The sequence below is a fragment of the Diabrotica undecimpunctata genome, chromosome 7 (assembly GCF_040954645.1).
Source record: "Diabrotica undecimpunctata isolate CICGRU chromosome 7, icDiaUnde3, whole genome shotgun sequence".
In the NCBI taxonomy this organism is placed as follows: Eukaryota; Metazoa; Arthropoda; class Insecta; order Coleoptera; family Chrysomelidae; genus Diabrotica; species Diabrotica undecimpunctata.
In genome coordinates this window covers 157983744-158007334 of record NC_092809.1, presented here as the reverse complement: position 1 = coordinate 158007334, position 23591 = coordinate 157983744, and the positions used below count along the sequence as shown (strand labels likewise).

Genomic DNA, 23591 nt, shown 5'->3' with positions numbered 1-23591 from the left:
TTAAACATAATTCACCAAATAAGTTTGATTTTTAAGTTTTTATATAAAAGTTATTATTGCCAACTTTTATATGAATTGAGTTCCATAAAGGAGGTATGAAAAGTTTGATTTTTACTCCAAATAATTATATTAATCTAAATTGTACTTATCTATTAACATTCAATTAACCGCTAATTAGCGCCTAATATTTTTCGTTAATTTGTTTTTTGCTAATATAAATAACTTTAATTCTTTACCAAGACGTGAGCATGCAACATATTATGGACCTTATGAGAAACACGAATTCTCTAAATCCAAACCGCAAACGAACATTGTTTGGCCTTGAAATTTGTTAATGGTCAGGGCGAATGCTAATAGAACAAGGATTTGAAGCATTTTGAATTATGTATATTGTGGTATATAAGGTAGCGATGTGTAGCTCACCATCGAAATAGTTCAAATGAACGATTCTTTCAACTGAACTAATTGAACTAGTTCATTAATTTTCATAGAACTAGTTCATTGTGAACGATTTGCATTATAAATTGTGTCTCAACTTCTAAAGAAGAAAATAATGAATGAATGAGATCTTATATTTATTATTTTGTTAATGGAATGGACTGACTAGTTTAAAACAAATGCCGATTAACCTCACATAACAGATAATATTTCTTATGAATGTGACAATAACATAAACAGTCTTATCTTAATGGCATAATGGTTCGGATCTTATGCCCATGTATTGGATTGAACGTTGTCATGCTGTGTTGTTTGTTGTATTGTAATTTTGAAATAAAAATTTTTAGTTGTGGTTAAAATGATTGATGCATTTACATAAAATACATATAATTTTATGTAAGAGTGAGAATGAAAATGTGTTATTTAATGTTCCTAGAAAATTCACTGATTATAGATTATAGATTACAGATTCACTAATTATAGATACTTATGAGTTTAAATATACGTAAATATAAAAATAAATCATACGTGAATCATATTTATATTTAAAATGGTTAATAAAAAACAAATCTTAATAATTTTTTGCAAATAAAAAAAAGTGTTATTTTTGGATGATCCATTTGAAAAATACATCTAAACTAAAACTTCATAACTACCTGAAGCATAAAACAATCTAAAATACTTAAAAAAACTACAGATTTTCGTTTAAAAACATAATTTTTCGAACTCTATCGGTTTATAATCTACTTCTTCTATCAGTCAGGATTTGACCAGCTTTGGAAAAATGACGCTCATACGGTACTGATGTGTCATCGAATGCGATAGTCTGTGGACTAGTACGCATTTCGATGCGAATCGCCCCGCCTCGAATTTTCCCCTTGGCTCTTGACCTGGAAATCCCTATTTATCGCTCGAACAGCGCATATAAATATTGGCGATTTTCAGGTCAGCCAGGTCAGTTCCTCACGAGCTCTCCGAGAGCTTAGTGCTCTCGGGGCTCTGCTTCTTGCATTTATTTTCCATACTCTGTGGCTGAGAATTGTTTCAACTTAACTTGGTGTTTTTATTTCGACGAAGAAATTGTCATGTAAGAAATATCTTGCCTTTTTCAAGGCAAGACACCGAAGATAAATATTTTCCAAGTCCATAACCAAAATGGACTTAGGTAGAGGAGCTCTCGACAGTATATTCGAAGCACTCTACAGAGCACCCGGGGATATCAGAAGGTGGTTAGACCCTTATTTGTTCCCCCGAGGAGACATGGCGCCCGACAACGTGGTTAAAATCCGAACCCACGACCAAGCTCGAATTCACAGAAGGCAACACACCATTGACTTCAACATGGGTTGAAGTCAAGAGAATAATGGGGAGAACCACATAGTGTTAGAAAGCAATACTCTAACACTCCGACATCGAGGCCTTCTGCAGACCTGATTCCTTCGACGTGTAGACACCTTTGACGAGCCATGCTTCTTCGAAGTTAAAAGCCCCAGATGCCGATGGAAGTCCCGGAGTAGACCCAGTCATCGCCCCCCTACCTACGTGGTCGGACGACCACGTAGGCTTCGGCACACTGGTACCCTACGAAACCCCGTTGGATATGGCAGATGGGATCCGGACGACCGAAAAGAAGACGAACCCGTTGGAGGAGTTGGCACACCGACCGAGGTTGGACCTGTAGGAGCTTGAGATGCCGTCATCACCACCGACCTCCCCCTGTAAGTAGTGCAGTGTTGTGTGAATTATTTTGAACATTTTTACTTGTATTTTTATGCATATTTTCTTGTGTATTTTCACATGTATTTTTATTGTATTTTTTATTCAATAAATATTTTTCCCAGCCGCAGAGTCTCCAGAGGAGGGGGGATGTCATCGAATGCGATAGTCTGTGGACTAGTACGCATTTCGATGCGCATCGCCCCGCCTCGAATTTTCCCATTGTCTCTTGACCTGGAAATCCCTATTTATCGCTCGAACAGCGCATATAAATATTGGCGATTTTCAGGTCAGTCAGGTCAGTTCCTCACGAGCTCTCCGAGAGCTTAGTGCTCTCCGGGCTCTGCTTCCTGTATTTATTTTCCATACTCTGTGGCTGAGAATTGTTTCAACTTAACTTGGTGTTTTTATTTCGACGAAGAAATTGTCATGTAAGAAATATCTTGCCTTTTTCAAGGCAAGACACCGAAGATAAATATTTTCCAAGTCCATAACCCGAAAATGGACTTAGGTAGAGGAGCTCTCGACAGTATATTCGAAGCCCTCTACAGAGCACCCGGGGATATCAGAAGGTGGTTAGACCCTTATTTGTTCCCCCGAGGTGACAGATGTAGCTATTAAGCATAAACGTTTTTTAATTAATTCAAATAACCTGGGATAGACTTTTGATCGTTCCTTCCACCAACTTAACGGATTTTCATTCCTGGCTAATAGCGGTTCATTCATATATTTGTCCAGTTCAATTATTCCGGCTGCAAGCAGATTATCAGAAGCACTTACGCCTTTTACTTCCCGATCAAAGTCATCCCAAAGATCTGTCTTAATTTTCTTGTTTTTGGGTTCATCCTGAGGGAGGAATATTTCTTCTTGACTATTATCTGAGTTAAACTTAATGGCACCGACTTCACTTGTTAATTGTTCATAGGCTATTTTAAATTTATTTTCATCGAAAAAACCATACTTTTTGCATCGAGGATCTAAAATGGTAGCTTGACATGCTAAATCATTGGCTTCATAAATTTGAAATCTTTTTTCAATTTGTTCGATTAATTTTTGCACCATTTTATTGACGGACAAATAAATCTTTTTCCTTATGATTTTAACCAAAGGAATGATTTTTGCTAATGTAACATCTAGAGTTAGACATTAGTGACATCTAGAAACAATTTCAATATTAGATCAGCATACTGAATAATTCTCCAGTCATGAGTTTCTAAAGTCGCATCCAAATCATTTCCTAAAATGGCTAATGTAGAAATTATGGCTTCTTTGATTTCCAAAAAACGTGACAGCATTTCATATGTGGAATTCCATCGAGTAACAACATCTTGTTTTAATTTTAACGCTGGCAAATTCATCTGCTCTTGGGTTTGCTTTAGTTTGGTAAGGTCCTGTGAGCTTCTTTTAAAAAACTCGACTACTGATTTGACTTTTTTTTATTGTCTCCTCAATTTCTTTTATACTCTCTTGAACAGCTAAATTCAGGGTATGTGCAAAACACGATAAATGGCTCCACTGGCAACGCCGCACTGCTGCTACAATGTTAGCCGCATTGTCGGTTGTACAAGCCGTAATTTTATTTTCTAAACCAAATTCTTTCACTACATCCAATAAAAATTTCGATAAATTTTCAGCAGTATGTCGTTCACTGTAATTTACACAATCTAATAAACCCGAAAACAATTGAAAATCCTCACTGAAAAAATGAACGGTAACAGCAATAAAACTCTCGTTGTTAACAGAGGTCCATAAGTCTGTTGTTAAATTCACAGCACTGGCACTTTTTAAACGATTTTTTAAATTTTCTAGTTCTGAAAGATATAGATTTGGTATAAGACTTTCTGCTATGGTTTTCCTTGTGGGCAAAGAATATCCAGGATTTAGCATTTTGACAAACTTTTTAAATTCAATATCCTCCACTATAGAGATAGGCTGGTACTCTTTGACAATCATCCTAACTAACTGTAAATCCAAATTTGTAGCTTTTTGACTGGGAACAGGTCGAATTACATAGTCCCTGATAGAAGCAAGGGGGGTAGGAGCAGGCTTTTTCTTAAGAATTATAACTGCTTTCTCTTCATCTTCCCCTACTTGTCCAACTAGCGAAACTGATTTTGACGTTAAAGGTTGAGGTTCTTTAAATGTATTTTCTGATTTTTCGGGTCCTTTTTGTATGTATCTTTCAACATTCAGATATTTAAGATTGATAGCAGAGTGTTTCATTCTTAAATGTCTTGATAAATTGCCCAGTGAACCACTTGCAATACTAATATCACATGAACAGTAATTACATTTTGCAGATTTTTTATTTTTATCGTTTTTCTCGAAATAATCCCATAAAAAGCTTCTATTTTGTCTGTTACTCATCTTTTGGGATTGATTAAGAAAATAAATTATTATAAAGAAAAACTAACTAATCATAAAATTTAAAACATTTAAACCTAAACATACGATCGAAAGAAATGGTTCCGAACACGAACTACTTGTGAAAGTGAAAGACTAACTAAAAACCGAAACCGAAGAAAACGGACGGCCGGCGCCGAGATTGTGTGATGATTGAGACGAGACATCTGGCAACCAGTTATGTTAGGGTTGGATTTCGATTTCGGTCCTACAAATAGTTCTTTCGCGAACTCGTTCGCTAAACTAGTTCAGTTTTGTGAAATAGTTCTCTTGAACTAGTTCGTCTGAAAGAAATAATAAGCACACCTCTAATATGAGGGTATCATTGGGACACGTGGCAACAAGACGATTAACAGCAGAATAATTGGTGAACCAAATTTCAACTGAAGATTGTGTGGTGGTATCACTGGTATAATCTTCTTCATTAACAATAGTGTCGATTGATTTAAAAGATATCAGATATCGAATATATTTATGGAAGATATCGAAAAACATATTTTGTCCAAATAAAATTTAAAACTCACAAAATTGTGGAGATATGTAGTTGATGTATTCTATATGGTGGCATGAGTCTTAGTTTTTGGACACATTCCTAAATAGTATAAACGATAAAGAAAAGATAAACAGTCGATAACATTTACCATCGAAAGAGAATATATTAACTCATTAACTTTCCTTTTAAAATCTCAATGTAAGTAGGTAAAACTCTATAACAATTACCGCCATCCATTGAAAACTTATAAATCTTAATAGATGACAACTAATAATTTACAATAAAAAATAAAAAGGATAACTTATTTAGGTAACAAAAAATATCCTATCTTTTAATTTCAATCAAACAATACCAAATTTCATTTGAATCCAAATTAATTTAATCGCCAAATACATATACAGAATAATTTTGTTATTTTTAGCTCCGCCTTAAACTCATCGTGGAGATGGGAATGCGAAAAAAATTCCTGCCAAAAAAAGAGAAACACGGACGCTACAAACTCAACGGCACTTAGTCTTCCAGCTTGTCGTTTATTTTGCTCTGATAGTGCAGGAATATGGCCAAAACCTACCGGACAATTCTCCATGGTTAGTCTTCTAACAAAAATCAATGCTTATAGCATAGACGTTATTTCAAATTCCTCTGGAAGTGCCAGTGCAAGTTTAATAGAAGGCGCTATCAAAGAATTTAAGTCTGATATTCAGGTAATTTTTTTTATTACTATATATAGAAATATAAATATTTCGCAAAAAATTATTATATTAGTTTAGATTGTTGTTTATGTTATTTATTGATTCTTCTTAGAGAAGTCTGAAGGGTGTCTTGTTGCAGAATGGTAATACTTACGCCTTAGCGCCTGTTGCTCACTCCGTGCATTTCAAAAAAACATATGAGAATCTTGAGCTGTTGTTAAATAAAATAAGGTATAGCAAATATTTTTGGCAACTCTGTGAAAATCTCAAAATAATATCCATTGTTTTGGGTCAGCAGTCTGGATTCATAAAGTATCCATGTTTTTTGTGCGAGTGGGACAGTCGAGCACGAAATTTACATTACATTAAGAAAGAGTAAGAGAAAAACTTGTACCGGGACAAAAAAAAAATGTTCAGCGTGATACACTTTTGCCTTCTCTTCATATAAAGTTAGGATTGATGAAGCCGTTTGTCAAAGCTATCGATAAACAAGGTGACTGCTTTAAATATCTGTGCGACAAATTTGGTGCTTTCTGAAGCTAAACTTAAAGAAGGAATTTTTGTAGACCCTCAATTTTAAACCTTAAAATCAGACAGATTGTTACAAAATACAATGGGCCAGGATGAATTTGAAGAATGGTGTTCTTTCGTAGAATTCATAGACGATTTTCTTGGAAACAAAAAGTCTTCAAACTATAAAGAAATTGTAGCCAACAAGGTTATAAAAAACTGGGAAGCAATATAAGCGTCAAACTTCATTTTCTGGATTTTCACGTTGACTATTTTCCCGACTATTTCACTCATCTTAAAATTTTCACATAATCTGACCAATCACAAACCAAAGAGAGCTTGTGTTATCGCGAAAACACCAACTGTCTTTCAATTCTGATTGGTCTCTCAGCTTCGTGTTTTCAACGACGTAACCGATCGCAAAGCAAAGTTTGACGTTTGTCAAAAAAATTATTGTAGCTATATCCGTCAAAATGAGTCGTTTCGGTGGTACTTCAAACGAAGTTATAAACCAAAACATTGAAGAAAATATACCGAGTAACACAAGAAAATCTAAATTTTATATATGGAGACAATTTATGATGTTCTGTGTGGATCGCAACTACAAATTAGATGCAGAAAATAACAACGAAAGACTAACTCAATTCCTTCCTCTCATTCTGCTGAATTTTTGACCTATCACTTTGTTCATGAAATAGTCTAATAAAATACCACTCGTGATTTAATTTAGCTTATAAGTCTGTCTTTTATTTCTAAACTCAACTGAGTTTCTTAAAGAAAACACCACTCGTCCTACGGACTCGTGGTGTTTTCAAGCAACTCAGTTTCGTTTAGAAGTAAATCGACAGATTTATCGCGAAAATTGAATCACTAGTGGTATTACTATTGAAAATATTGGAGCTGTCAAAGAGGAAAAGGAAAAGAGGTTCCATCGAGATATAAAGGAGATGAAGAGATGTTACCAAGGAAGATGGGATATAAGAATGATGACTAATTACTGCAGGACCTCGAAGAGACACTCGATTACAAAAATCAATAAAAAGAATAGCGCAAAACACAGTTTTCATGGAAAAAGAGAACGGTTTTATTCAAAAAACCAAATATTGTCTAAAGTAGGTTATACTGAATTTTTTTTAAGAATATCTCAATTTTGCAGTGCAATTTTGTATTAAATAAAGTTTAAATCAGATGACAGAAAACGGTGTCAGATGATTCGTGCCAGTGGTGAGGCACTCCGAGAAATATTTTGCCTTAGTGAGGTAAAGACGCACTGCCCCGCTGGTATCCTAAATATGTCTTGAGTAGTCATTAAGAGACTTTCTCCCTTTGGATTATCTCTTACAAAATCCTGACGAAACTAACGCCGGAAACTGGCACTTCAAATATTTAAATTGCCTTGGGAAACTGTGGTCACATTTATTTGTGACTAAATTGAGTGTGTTTTTTGAGATTATTTGAGATCAATTGGTTGAACCTATGAGTTATTTTATTCCAGCTAATTTGCGTCATTCTACTTGTGTTCATTTGAAGTCTACTTTTTTAGTAATTGCCTTATTACTAAGTAAAACTGGCTTTATGGTCTTTACAAAAAATCGCTTATTTTATCCCAATAAGTGCTGCATCTCGAGTGAGTACCGATCCGACAAGGAAGAGATGTTTGTATTCGAAGTCTTACACTCAATAAGTTGTTGTTCTTGCCACTGTTATACCAAGATAGTTCTTGTCTTGTACTTTTATAATACTTAAATTACCTATCCATATAATTTGCCTATCTATCTGCTGCTTATTTTATGTGCGTACAAAAATAACATTGGTTTCTTATAAAATATAGTTTAGGTTAGGTTAGGTTAGGATTATTTTTTATATACGTACTATGCCTATCCATTGTTGATAGTGTCCCTTAAAGAGAGGTTTAAGCGGACAGTCTCATATATCAGAATGATTTTTGTGTCAAAAAATGTCTTTATAAATCACGTATTCATTTTAAGAAACTTCAGTGTATATAAATTTAATATTTATAATAATAATTTTAATTTTAGGCATCCATTAAATCACCTATAGAGTCTGGAGGAAAATCTGTAATGGTATCTATCCGTGTAACTAATTCATCTATTAATCAGCTGACTCTACAAACGGACGAAAGCTATTCTTTGTATATTTCGGAAACTAACTATGGATTAATCGAGGTTTTAATTATATCCAACAATTTCTTTGGAGCGCGTCATGGTCTTCAAACTTTAACTCAATTAATCATCTTTGATGACTTAAGAAACGAGTTGCAGATGCCAACGTAAGCAAAAATATTGTTTTACTAGAAAATAAAATTTATGCTCACACAAATACATGCTCACGCCATCAGACTCCCACAAACACACGCCTTTACGTATGAACTCGCATGTATATGTTACGGTTGATGTGGTAAGACCGGTCTGTATTAATATTATAATATAATATTTTATAGTAAATATTAATAGTAACCGTAGCAGTTGGTCAATGTGGTTAATAATGCCTTTATAATTAGATCTAGCGGTTATATTAGTACCTGACTGACAATGTAATAAAAACGCATTTTTAGTCTATGCTTATTTTTGAAAAATCTTGCCCAAGTACTTTCGCTCCTAGAACATCTCAGGGGCATTTCGTCAGATTAGACTATCCAACTATATATATATATATATATATATATATATATATATATATATATATATATATATATATATATATATATAATAGAATGTCATAAACATTAAATGATACACGACACAAGGACAAACAGTTAAAAAATTATTGAAAATAGACGAAGCTACTAGTTGGGTGACTGGCTGTGTCTGGGTTTTCCGTGCAAATTTTCAGTTCGTCCTACATACTGCAGACTTTTTCAATAACCTTTTTTGCAAATTTTCGAACATTATCACTATGTAAAATGTATGCAGCTCCAAATATCGTAAACACATCCAACAAATCCTACACAACGTCTTTGGCAAGCTTGATTTTTAATGCTCTGAGATGGACAAATTTTTTAAGATGGTCTTAATAGACAATAATTATTTTTTAGTGACCATCCGCTTGTGACTGCATGTCAATAGGATCGACTAAACTCGAATTAAATGGACAGCTTAAAAAAGTCTATACAACCAGTCCTTTTTTGGAATACTCATTTTCTTTTGACACGGTACACAAAGAATTAAGTAAACCATGACACAAGCAAGCAAGCAATTTATTTAAACCCAGCCTGTGAGACATGTTTACCCCTAAGAATTACGTTCGGGTGTAACAATTCATTGGAACGAGGTGTATTAACTCGAGTAAAAACAGGGGTAACTCCACCGCGCTCCAATGCTCCAGACCATCCCTTTCCCCCATATAGCACTCTGATGCGCGATAGTGGCACAACTATCAGCCAAATGCTCTTCATGTGGGAGTCCTGGGTAATAGAACTCCAACATGGTTTCCTAACCGAATTCAAAACTCAGGACAGCGCATTGTCGCTATAATCCTGTTATCTTCCTGTGGCTTATCCGCGAACTAAAATTGCTTACTTAAAGCTTCAAGTCTCCGCTCTGAGCTAGGCTCAGTTCGGCGACTTGGTGCTCAAGGGGTTGGGACCTATGTGCCCGGGTTTTTAATGGTTTTTGTTATTATATCTTTTTTGTGGCTTGCGCTGGTTTTTGTTAGTAGTTTTTTGATTTTTTTTGTGGACGAAGCCGTTTTTTGTGTGTTTTTGAAATTTTTTTTTGTAGTATGCCTAAAACATAAAATCAGAATTAGTGCATATTAGTATAATAATTATCTACTTAAAATTAACTGGGTCCACGCTGTATTGAGTGTATTGCTCTCTGGTGTATTTACTAATTTTCTCTCTAGTACGTTTGGTTTTATTTTACTATTTGTTGTTTGGATCTCTTGTGCTTTCATCTGTGAAAAGCGTTGTACCTCATGATCTCTCGCAATATGTAACTAGGATGGTTCTCTATCACCGCGAACTTTGTCCTTGCTTTTTCCTTCATTATATCAGTCACTCTAATTTGTTGTAATTCTCTGAAGGAAACCTTTCTGCAACGCATCTCGGTACGTTGACTGCTTCTCTTAGGCTGCTGTTATGTGCATGTTAGTATAGTGTATGTCATCTACCGCTGTTTGCAAGTTGTTTACTGCTATGTCTACAGTTCTGTGTTTGGCCGCTATCGCTGTGTCGTCGGCATAGAGGCTTAGTAATGTACCTGGTGTTCTAGGTATTAATGTTGTGTATATCGTGTACAGTAGAGGTGACAGTACCGCTCCCTGTGGCACTCCAGCCTCCGGGTTCTCGAATTCGAATAGGACTTGTTCTATTCGAACTCTGAAACTACGATTGCTCAAGTACGAAGAGATTAGTCTTGTCATTGCTCCGCTGTAGCCGTATCTTCTCATTTTGTAGATCAGACCTTTATGCCAGACTCATTCGGATTCTAAGCTGCAGACTAAGGTCTGATCTTGTAAAAAATGGTTTCATGCTCATGAATGCTTTCCTTGCTTGTTCGATTCTTGATAGGATTTCTTTTTTTGGATTACACTGACTATTGGTATATGCTCCCAAATATTTTATGGAATTTACCTGTTCTATTATTTGACCCTTGGTATACACATGTACGTTTATTGGTGTCTTTGAAACGACTAAAGTTTTAGTTATGGAAACGTTTAGATGTAAACCGAACATTTCGCTGTGGTGAACTACCGCATTTATTATATTTTGTAGTTCTTGTGCATTGCTTGCTATTAAGACGATCATATCATCATATCATCAGCATATCTGATGTGTATGCTGATTCCGTTAATCTTAATTCCGCCTTGGACCTGGTCTAATGCTTCTCTGAATATAGACTCTAAATACAAATTAAACAGTAGTGGTGATAAGACGCAACCCTGTCTCACTCCTCGTCGAATTTGTATATCTTTGGATGTTGTGTGCTCTATTTCAATTGTTGCCGTTTGGTGCCAGTATAGTTCTGAGATAATTCGCAAATCTTGTTCATCAACTCCAGTTGTTCTCAGAATTTCGATCATCTTTTGATAGTTAACGCAGTCAAATGCTTTTCGATAGTCAATAAAACATGCATTTGCATCTACATTCATGTCTCTGCGTTAACACAGTTAAAGCAAAAAGAGCCTCTCGTGTTCTCAATCCGTTTCGAAATCCAAATTGAGGGTCACTCATCTAGAATTCACACTTCTTGTAAATTCGGGTATGGATAATTCTGAGAAAAGTTTTAATTTCATTGATTCAACAAAGAAAATAAAAAATTAAAAAACAGAAGCAGCATTTTTCTGCTTACCACATGAGTAGTAGTTTTACAGTAGTACATGGCAAGTAGTTTTAACTACTTGCCATGAGTTTTTGTTGACATATTCGTAGTTTCTGGTTCGCCATTGGTTGTTGGCGATAGTCTGTAGTATTGCTGGCTATTTATGTTATTTATATTGGTGTTGCGCGTTTTGTTTATTTATGATTTATAAATTGTTTTTGATTTGAGGGAAATATCATATTGGTGAAAGATATTGTGGGTTGGTTTATTTGCATATTTTACATACCTGGTGTTTATCAGAAGTTTTGTGGATAGCCCTTCATATTGTTGATTTGTGGTTAATCCTGTGTGTTGTTTGGAATCTGTATTAGTTGGTAACAATTTATTTGGTTTGGTGGATACTGAATTGGCATTGACTAGCTGCTTACATTTTGTATTTGTTGGTTAACTATATAGTTGTCAAATCCCGGTCCGTTTCCACTTGGAAATATTATAAATGTAATTTAAAGTACAGTTAATTTTAGACTTATTGTTAAAATTCAATAGTTTATATATAAATGTGTATTATGTGTAAAAATGGGTATTAAAATACAAATTAAACTCTAGATAATGTAAACAATGTACCTGTAACTATTTTAATGTGGGTCTTCTGCAAAGACTGGACTTCTTTCTCTATCCACTGACGATCCACGTAATTATGACGCATGTTCTTACTTATTTAAAATTAAGAAGCAGGATTTAGAAAAACAATATTTAATAATCGATCACATAACGCTGTTACTCCAAAAAATATCTTCGTTTTTAGGCCTTAATCCTTTTAACATTCAAGACTGGTACCCATGAGGCTTTTTAAGATGGTCAACCATACAGTTCAATTTAACACGCGTTAAGATTGCATAGCTTGGAACACCACAACGATAATTGAAATATCTAAAAGACAATCTTGAGATTTATTATGAACTAAAATACCAAATAAAAAACAAATAATGCGTTCATTTGGCCAAAAAAAGAAACATTTTCAGATATTAACTATAAAAATGATTTATAACAAATTTTATACCTCTATATAAGGCATGTTTTTTAAGTACATCTCTTGTCTACGCACTGACGCCATTACAGTCTGATTCTTCATTGTATACTTGTTTACTCCAGTGTTTAAGATGCCTCCAACAATCGTGAGTCACGCTGATTGTGAAGTACGGGCTGTTATACGATTTCTTAGTGCTAAAGGCGTAAAACCGATCGATATTCATCGTGAGATCGTTGAAGTTTACGGACAAAACATTATGAGTGATGGAATGGTAAGGAAATGGGTGAGAGCATTTAAAGATGGCCGCACAAATGTGCATGATGAAGAACGGAGTGGGCGTCCTTCGGTCGTTAATGAAAATTTGGTGCAGAAAGTGGACGAAAAGCTGAGAGAAAACAGACGCTTTACAATTTCATCATTGTCCGACTGCATACCACAGTGAAGGTGAAGATTTTTTTAGACCAAATTGTTACTGGTGACGAAACGTGGGTGGCCTACGTCACACCAGAATCAAAACAACAATCCATGGAATGACGACATTCATCATCACCCAAAAGTTTAAGCAAACAATTTCTGCCCGGAAAATCATGTGCACAGTTTTTTGGGATAAAAAAGAAGTATTGCTAGTGGAGTTTCTGCCTCGTAATGAGACAATCAATGCAGCGTCTTATTGTGAGACATTGAAAAATATGCGTCGTGCAATCCAGAACAAAAGTCGTGGCAAGTTGAGTAAGGGTATCGTTTTGCTGCATGACAATGCCCTTCCACATGTGGTTAATCAGACCAAAGATCTCATCAAATCATTTAAATGGAAAACTCTAGATCATCCTCCATACAGCCCTGATCTGGCGCCCAGCGACTACCATTTGTTCCAGCACTTGAAGAAACACCTGGGCGGTCAGCGTCTTCAAGACGATAACGAAGTCAAAACATTTGTGATGCAGTGGTTAACAAGTCAGGCGGCAGAATTTTATCAAGAGGGTATTCAAAAACTGGTGCCACGTTATGACAAGTGCCTCAATATTCACGGAAATTATGTAGAAAAGTAGATTTAGGTACAGGCTTTCATGTAAAAATAAAATTATTGCCATATCTTTGCACGTCTTTTTTTAATTCCAAAACGGTACTTACTTAAAAAACACGCCTCGTATTTATATATCTGTTTAAATTTAAAATATTTGGTGGATAAGTTTTTTGAACAATGAAAAAGTGAAAATGAATATTACGAATGTTATTGGTAGTATATTTTACATTATTTTTTTATATTCTAGGAGTGCAACTATAACGGACAAACCACATTTTCCGCATAGAGGAATTTTACTAGATACTTCCAGAAATTTTGTTACTGTAGATACAATTAAAAGAACTATAAAAGCTATGGGAGCTTCAAAACTGAACACATTCCACTGGCACATTACTGATTCCCATAGCTTTCCCTATGTATCACGATCTCATCCAGAATTATCTCAGCTAGGTGCTTATAGTCCCTCAAAAACATACACTGCTGAAAATATTAAAGAAATAGTAGACTACGGAAAAATCAGGGGAGTTAAAATCATTCCAGAATTTGATGCTCCAGCTCATGTTGGGGAGGGATGGCAGGACAGTGGTTTTGTAGTGTGCCTAAATGCTCAGCCATGGCAAAATTACTGCGTAGAACCACCATGTGGGCAATTCGATCCTACACAAGATAAATTGTATGATGTTATTGAAGGTAAGCTGTAAAAAAATACATCAAAAAATATATTTGCTAAATTAAATTTTGCCGGTAAAATATACAATTTACTATAAAATGTTTATGTATATTGGAAGTTTACTAATTCCCACACAAGGAATTTAAAACAATTATAAAATAAATCAAATAAATTTATAAAATCAATTGCATGAAAGTTCACATCCTGATAACAGACAATAGGAAATAAAAATATTAACGCAACAATTGTCAAACGTGCTGGGATGTGGAGACAAAGGGTGAAGATTTAATTTAATTTTAAGTTATTGTAAAAGAAGTATTCTGATTTCAATATTAAGTACAACCACGATTTTATCCCTAAGTTGTGTACTGAAAATGTTATATAAGATAAGCGAAAAAAGTGGCAATTTGGAGTTAAACCAAGATACGTTTTCTGAAATTTAAATTTTCCCAATTTTCCGCAACTTTTCCAAGATAAACTTTTTTATAACGACCTGCTTATGCGTTTTTTGCAGGTTACTTATCGTTAAAACTAACAAATTTTACGACATGTGGCGTGAAGTAGAAAATCACGGATATTAACCTATTAATGTTACATGTTTAGGTCACCTGATTCTTACGTACAGCAGAGAAGGACTGAAAATTTTGCTTGAATGCACTACGCAGTGCTGCGAGAGCTTTGGAATGGCTATGAATACAAAAAAAATAAAAATCATGATTGTCAGTAAAAACAGGGTTGAAGACGACACAATCCTCCTTAAAAGAAAAGCTTTAGGGCAAGTACCAAGATACAATTACTTGGGATCTGAGCTAAGTGAACAATGGGACCGCAGTCTTGAAATCAAACGCATTGAGATGCTACGTGTTATCTGCCTTTTTATATGGAGTTGACGCCTGGACAGTTACGACCCAATAATTCGGTATAGTAGAGCCCTGTGACCGATTTGCCATTATCCATATAGTCGAAGTAGATCACTCATTGTGAATCCCAGAAAATGGTGGCCATTACCTTTCCGGCCGATAGGACAGTCTTCGCCTCCTTCAGAGCACGTTCGCCGGTTGCCGCTACTGTCTCGACTGTTTCTTGATCCCTGGTGTGTAGCAATGAATTCATGTTTCGTCAATGGTTACAAAAAGATGTAGAAACTTTTTCGAATTCCGCTTAAATAGTTTCAAACGACAGCTTTCTCATGCACAAAATTTCACACAGGATATGATATACTCGGTTTTTTGAGATGGCTGCTGTCTCAGCTATGTCGCATATCTTCAGTCACTGGTCTGTCAATATGAGATTGTGGATTTTTGTCACGTTATCCTTCGTGGTAACCGATTTCGAGGCACCTGGGCGCGGCTCATCAAAAACCGACGTGCGACCACGTTGAAACTCGTTAAACCAACTTTTGACGGTTGCCATCGAAGATGAAGAATCACCGTACACAGCATCTAAGCGCTCTTTAATTTGGTTGCTAAGCGATATTGCTTCTTTTCAATTTATCTAAAATCCTCAGACACACCCATTTCGATTCGGCTGAAGTTTTGACATTAGCCGTCTACGAGGAGGTATTATACGATAGTAAATTTCTCTTGAGACAATGGCGCCATCGGGCGGTAAGGCTAAGTACTTATTGGAACGCCTACGTATAGAATGCATATCCATGGGCAGCAATCAGAATGCCGCGTTGAATAATTTTGGTTATCAAAACCAAAAAAACTTATTCAACGCGGAGTCAAACCCGGAAAACTACAGAAAGCTCATATAAGTCCCGCGGAAATTTCAAGTGTAACATATATATATATATATATATATATATATATATATATATATATATATATATATATATATATATATATATATATATATATATATATATATATATATATATTTGTAGGTATATACACAAGATTAAATTTCTTAAAATAAGTTTAAATTTCAGATCTCTACGGTGACATGCTCACCCAATTTGAACCAGAATTATTTCATATGGGCGGAGATGAGGTTGCCTTTCAATGTTGGAAAAATACGCCAAAAATCGTCGATTTTGTTAAAAATAAAGGGTGGGACATCACAACGGATGAAGGTTATTTAAAATTGTGGGACTACTTTCAAAATAATGCATTGGAGAGACTTTATAAAAAAGCAGGTAATTTACCAAAAATATTATAAATTTTACTTAAAGAAAATACTTTTCCTTTAAATCAAATTTTTTTTTATTTTAAACCCTCTGTAATTAAGCTGGAAAGTAATAATAAACCAGTACTTGATTGGCTTGGTTTCTCTTATACCTTTTCAGATATAAATATTAAGTTTTTTAATGTATGTTTATTTAGCAATATTAAAAAAATAATGCAAAAATGTTACTTAAACAAATTTTTTTAAACTGCGGGATATTTCTTTTTTTGAATTGATTTTATATATAAATATATAATAGTTATTAAAACAGATCAATGGCATTATTATGACAACTACAGTACAGGGTAAGTCTTAACCTTTTTTAGTCTATTTTGCCAGTCGTTCCTATTCATTTTTAACTGTTGTCAATTTGCCGCACAAATACTTACCACATGCTTGTCTACACCATCCTCCAACCTCAATTGGCCTAGACCGCTTATATAGTCAGCTAATCTGGGAGGGTACTTTCCATTTGCTCCTGGCAGTTTTAATATTTAGCTTAAGCCGGCATCTCACAGAACGTGAAAAGGCGCTCTTCGCTGGTTCACGTCGGTAAAGAGAAACAGAAAATAGATATTATTGAAAAAAAAGAGAACATGGTTGGTACCCCATGTAAGAGTGAAATTAATAAATATTTACTTTTTAATAACTATCTCAATAAAATTTTTGCTCAAAAACCAATTGAATTGATTTGAACTATTGAATATTGAATTGAACTATTAATTGAATTAAAAATATTTGCGACCACTTTTTAACTGGCAATCTATTATTATCAATGTATTCGCCTAATGTATGTAAAAATGTAAGTTTCATTAACTACGTTGTGAACTTAGTGATCCTGCAGTGGGATCTTAGACTATTACGCTTCATTTTAAAAGAAATTGTAATAGTTATTACCAAATTCCAAGTTGAACTTTTCTTCCCTATATTTTTTTCATTTCGCTGATATAAATAAATGTTTTCGTTTTAGGTAAAAAAATTCCAGCCATTATGTGGACGAGTCATTTGACAGAACCTCAAAATTTAATAAGGTTTCTACCTAAAGAAAAATATATAATACAAGTTTGGACTTTGGGCAACGATACCCAAATTAAAAATTTATTAGACGAAGGTTACAATATAATTCTAAGTAATTACGATGCTTTGTATTTCGATTGTGGATTTGCTGGATGGGTTCAAGATGGACTAAACTGGTGTTCTCCTTATATTGGTTGGCAGAAAGTATATGAAAATAAACCAGAAATAATAGCAGGTAATAAATATTTCATTGTTGCGGAAAGTTTTTTAATAATTTATTTGATATCCAAACTTTGAGAGTTATGTATGATTAATAATCTGTAACCACAGTGCTAATTACTATTACTATTACACAGCCCAAAAAAAAAAAAAAACTTTGGGACTGAAGGAATAATAACGCATTAAATCCAGTATTTTTAAAATCGGTTGTATAGTTTTTAAAAAAGCTAAAAAACGACAAATTTTTGTAAGAAAAAATAAAAATTTTTAGGTAAAATTAAAATCTGGTACAAGGTTTTAGGTAGTTAAAAATCCCTATGGTCTTAAACCCCAAATTTTCTCTACGTGTCACACCCAAACGACCGATTTTTACTACCTTGTCTGTATAGTTGATCTGTATCTATACTATATTATATTCTTTTAATATATTAATATATAATATAATATATATAATATAATATATAATATATATAATAAATAATAAATAAAATAATAAATAAATAATAAAATAATAATAAAATAATAATAATATATATAATAATATATATATATATATAATATATAAAAGATCCTTCTCGTCTGATTAATGTTTGAATTTCCGTGATATATCTATCTACTGGTTCGTTTTGTCTCTGTTTTCTGTTTCGGATTTGCTCTTCTAGTTGTAGCAAATATCCCCTGGGATAGAAAGCTTTTTTAAAATCTTCGCTGAAATCTGTCCATGACTTCCAATTTTTGTTATTGTTTCTGTACCATAACAAAGCGTGGTCTCCTAATAATTCTGGTAATGCTTTTAGCAGATCTTGTTTATCGATCTCGTAGGCCAAGCTTAATTCGTCTATCCTCTCTAAGAATTCTATTGCATTAGAATGTTTCTTGTCGAAGTGTGTGTTCCACTTTCGTACTTGATTTAGCAATTCTGGTTGCCCCATTTGTTTCGTTATTGCTAACTCCTGTAATTGTCTTCGAATGCCCAAAATTTCCTGGGTCAGTGTGTCGGATTCTGTTCCCTTGGATATTTTTTTTTTTGGGATTGTTCCTGTCGCTTCCTCGCGATTTTTAAAATAGGTTCTGAGTCGTGTTCTCAATTCGTCGACGGTTCCCTTGGGATCTAAGCCGTATTTTTCGGCCTCGCTCTGCAATTCCTCTTTGCAAAGTCGGTTTATCCACGACGTACCTGTTACTGAGTCTGTGTCTTTATCTGTCGGCATGTTATTAATTTTGCTCGGGCGCCAGTTTGTGATGGGTAGCTCTTTCGGGGCGACAGACTCAGTAAAACACAGGTTTGAAATAAAAATAAATCTATTAAGTATATATATACAATAAATAAAAACTAAAAAAAAGAATTCTACGTTGTATACTTATAAAACAAAAATAAAATGAATTCTACGTTTCCGTCTGGGTCCCGCGATGAATGAATATTCCCCGGCAAACGTCTATAAAAGAAAAGAAACTAATTAATACTACTAATATACTCGCTTTCGCTTCAATTCAGAGAAAGCTCCGTATATGCTCGCAAACAAAATATTTAGCTGTGCAGACCCACGGCAATGTTCAATACACAATGCCGACGGGTTCCGCTTGGCTAAGGACAGAGTATGATCCTCAATACGGAAATCTCTGTCCCGGTTGGTTCTGTGCAGATCCACGGTAATGCTCAATACGCAATACCGATGGGTTCCGCTTGGTTAGGGACAGAGTATGATCCTCAATACGGAACTATCTCTGTCCAGAATGTCTCGCTGGTTCAGTACACCGGCGAGTCAGGGAGCCTAGAGCGCTAGCTGCAAGACTGTCTAATTCCGCTATTCACACGCCTTAAATAGCCGTTTGAATCCCACTTCACCGTCAGGTTGTAGAAGTGGATGCGCAAATATTGACACTCCCACGGTTCGAACTGTTAAACGATTAAAGCATCGTTACAATTCTCATAAATATACAAGCAGATGTGGGGCTTAAATCGACCAGACATGTTTTGTTATAGATGTTGTAAACATAATTTGAAAAGAATACAGAGAACCTGTTTCTGACTTATTATATGAGGCAAATTAATACCAAAATAGACCCACAATTTTGGCGTCCAGATGGGAGATCACGATAATTCTTCAGCGCCACAATTGGTATGTAAAACATGCGTTGAAGAATTCCGGCAATGGTCAATGGGAAAAAGAAAGTACCTAACGTTTGACTACCAATGATGTGAAGGGAACCAAAAAACACGCAAAATGAATGTTATGTTTATATTGTAGGTTCAAAAGATATAAGTACCGCATTCTGAAGAAATACCCATTCCAATATTCAGTATTCTATTAATACTCTCAACACTGCTCAACCAGAAGATGGTAAAGAAACATCCACGTTTGGTAAAATTGAATATTTGCTATCGGAAATCGACAGTAACCGCCACCTAAGCGTTAACCTCCGATGGCGCGCCACGAAATGCTACGTACTCTCTACGCTACTTTACCGAGTTGAAGGGTGGATGTTAACAGCAGCAACTATAAAGAAGTTAGCGGCTCTAGAAATGTGGCTGTATCGACGCATACTGAGAATACCTTGGACAGACAGAGTCACCAACACAGAGGTATTAAGACGAATGGGTAAAGAGGTGGAATTGTTAACAACTGTTAAAAGGAGGAAAGCGTCATACCTGGGCCATGTGTTCCGTAATGATAAGTACAGTCTGCTACAGCTTATCGTGGAAGGCAAGATTGAAGGTAGAAGAGGTTTGTACAGAAAGAAGAAATCCTGGCTGAGAAACTTGAGAGAATGGTTTCAAATACCAGAAGCTGCGAACATAGTATATGCGGCACAAAACAGAGAAACCTATCGTTTGATGGTTGCCAACCTTCGGTAGAAGACGGCACATAAAGAAGAATAAGCGTGTCTTTAATAGCACTTAATATAAAAAAGTGGAGTCCCAACTTATAATGAACATTTTCCTATACTTATGACTACTCACTTTAATACCAATACTCTTTGAAATCAACAACATTTACTGATGTAAATTAAAAGTATATTTTGATTCCTATACATTTCCATTTATTCTAATTATTTCTGCCCGTTTTGTAGTGCAAATTTCAGACACCCTAAACTTAACTTGTGTATTAATTTGTTTTAGGTAATAAAGTGACTCAAGTGCTTGGATCCGAAGCAGCTCTGTGGACAGAACAAGCTGACTCCGCATCGATAGATACAAGGTTATGGCCAAGAGCGGCAGCAATGGCTGAAGTACTCTGGTCTAATCCTGCAACCGGTTGGAAAGAAGCTGAGCATCGATTTTTAGTACATAGAGAAAGACTTGTGTCCCTTGGAATAAATTCTGATGCAATCGAACCTGAATGGTGTCTTCAGAACCAAGAACAATGTAGAATAGGTGCCACGTTTAATAATCCAAAAGTTGAACTTTAACTTGTGGTTACGAATTATTACTTAAATATGTTAAAGATTACTGTTACTTAAATATTATTTTCTTTCTCATATCTCAGAAAGACTTTTTTGATTACTCAAAAAAGTGCTATAATAATATTATATGAGATCAGTCAGTAAGTGGTTTGTTGGAAGGGATACCTTTTGTTAACCAATTGATCAATTTCTTTTAACAATAAAACTATTTAGTTATAATTAGGACATCTATCAGAATTCATTTCTAATTACATCACAAAAATTAAGTGAAATAAAGACATGATTTTTAAATTATTTTTTTTATGGTTTTTTTATGGTATCTCACTTGTGCTGTTTACTTGCGGGGATGCACTAAATCTTCAAATATTAAGGTTATTTAAAGATTTCATAAAAAATATGGTTAAGTGATATCCCCGTAACGATGATATATATATCGTCGCCTCAAAACAACAGTAGGATATGTAAAAAAATGACTTTTGTGATATTCATGTCAAATGATTCGAAATAAACCCTTCTGTTGAGTGGAACAGTAGGATAAATAAAAAGTGATATACTTTTTTCATAATATTACATATCCTTGTGTAGCTTAATTCCTTTTAGCTCAAATTTTATAATGCAACCCTAAGACAACATACTATCATACCATTATATTTTGTCGTTCACCCATTTTGGTCATCAATATTAATGCAACACTAAGTTATCTTACGCACATATCCTACTATTGCCATGTACTTATTGCTGAGTTGCGATTACGTCTTTGTTTATACTATCCAGCTTGTGGTCACAATTTTATCTTTAGTAATCTTAAACAATAGTTCTATTACATTGATGTTAAAAGGTGTATGTTAAAAAGTAAAAATGAATAATTCTGCCAATTTAAATTGTACAAATTATGGGTATCTAGAAGTCAGTATTTAGTGTATTTAACGAACAAAATAACACTGATTCTGAGTTGTTATCTGGAATTTATAAAGCACAGGAAAAAGGTAAGTTAAATTCATGATAAATTCCCCTTTAAAAATTTTGGGCTGATTTAATAAAATGCAATAAATTTGTACTTTTACAACTTTCAGTATCCGCTATTGCCATTACTTATTTTGATGATTTTTTCATTTTATTTTGTTTATTATATTTTGGAAAATAAGTATGTTCATGTTATTATTTATGTAATAACATGTTTGAACAACAAAATTGTTTTGTTTTTTGTATTGAAATGTGTACAATTTTAAAAAAAACTTTAGTGCAATATAAGTTTATATAACAGAAATTTACGGATAACGTTAAAAAACAGATTATCTTTGAGGGCAACAGTAGGACAACTAACTTTTTTTCCAATTATTTTTCACTTTTTTATGAATTACTATAAATATTTATGTAAGGCATGTAAAGTTATAAACTCAAACAAAATTTCATGTAAATCCATTCAAACATAAAAAAGTTATTCAAGTAATGAAGTTTCGTAAAAATTTCAATTGCGTTTTTCTCGAAACTACATTTTTTGACATATCCTACTGTCGCTTTGAGGCGACGATATGGAGGTTTAGATATTCCGATAATTAAGAATAAGATCTGAAGAATAGCTGGCGTTCACATAGCCAGTCTGTAATATTATGCTAATAGACCAAAACTTTAGCTTTTTGATTACCAATATCAAGTAATAAGACTAAAGAGTTTATAGACAGTTTTAAAATATAACAATATGCGAGAGTGAATATCTAAAATTTTATTATAAAAATAATTTTAAAATATTAAGTTTTTTTTTTATAAATTATATTTTTTATTCACTTACTTACGACCCAGCTCTCCAACCAAACCAAGAGTAGCCGTTTGCAAACGTTCCGGTTTATTTGCTTACCCTATCTCCAGCTCAGTAATTTTTGTCCCCAGTTTTCAACCCCCTATAAGTGATACCCAATGTGGAAGGCAATTATAACCGCTACATTATTTACTCACATAAGGGTTTAAGACTTATAGACTAGGCGGGATCTCTAGAAATTCAGACCATAATGGACATTTTCCATAGGATGCTATTTTTTTTTGCTGGAATCCCTTTAGGATATGCCCCATATCACGATATGCGCCAGTCGCAAACACTGTGATTAATTTTTTATTTAACAAAATCTGAAAACAATTGAAAATTTCTCATTTTTTTGCTCCTATTTTCGTTTATAATTCGGAAAATATTGATCCTAGAGAAAAAATTACAAGAAGTTAAAAGTTTCGTTATTCAATTTTACACAATATTTCGTTAGCTAGAAATTAAAAATTTAATGTTTATTGTTGAAAAAATAGCAATAATTGGAAAAAAAGTACAAAAAAATGAAGTTAATCCTTTAAATGTTTTCGACTTTCTAAACTTGACTTACAATCTCCATATTCCGCCTAGAAAAACTTTTTAATATGTTTAAAACGTGTGCTAAATTTTGTTAAGATCGGTCGGATAGGTTTTGCATAATAATTTTGCAATCCAGCTTACTGGAAAAAAATCGCTAATTTTCAAAATTATAGTAGGCCCTAAATAAG

At 34.2% G+C, this 23591-nt stretch overlaps 1 protein-coding gene across 3 annotated transcripts in view; it reads left to right on the top strand.

Moving 5' to 3' along the window:
- Positions 1-21362, top strand: part of LOC140446082 (chitooligosaccharidolytic beta-N-acetylglucosaminidase-like) — a 39976-nt gene extending 18614 nt beyond the window's left edge. For all 3 annotated transcript variants that reach the window (XM_072538607.1, XM_072538608.1, XM_072538606.1), the window contains exons 3-8: positions 5472-5754; positions 8292-8542; positions 13836-14278; positions 16192-16398; positions 17398-17679; positions 20785-21362. In XM_072538607.1, coding sequence (XP_072394708.1) covers positions 5472-5754; positions 8292-8542; positions 13836-14278; positions 16192-16398; positions 17398-17679; positions 20785-21074 — 1756 coding nt within the window. In that variant the 3' untranslated portion in view covers positions 21075-21362. The remainder of the gene's footprint in view (positions 1-5471; positions 5755-8291; positions 8543-13835; positions 14279-16191; positions 16399-17397; positions 17680-20784) is intronic.
- The last annotated feature ends 2229 nt before the right edge of the window (positions 21363-23591 follow it).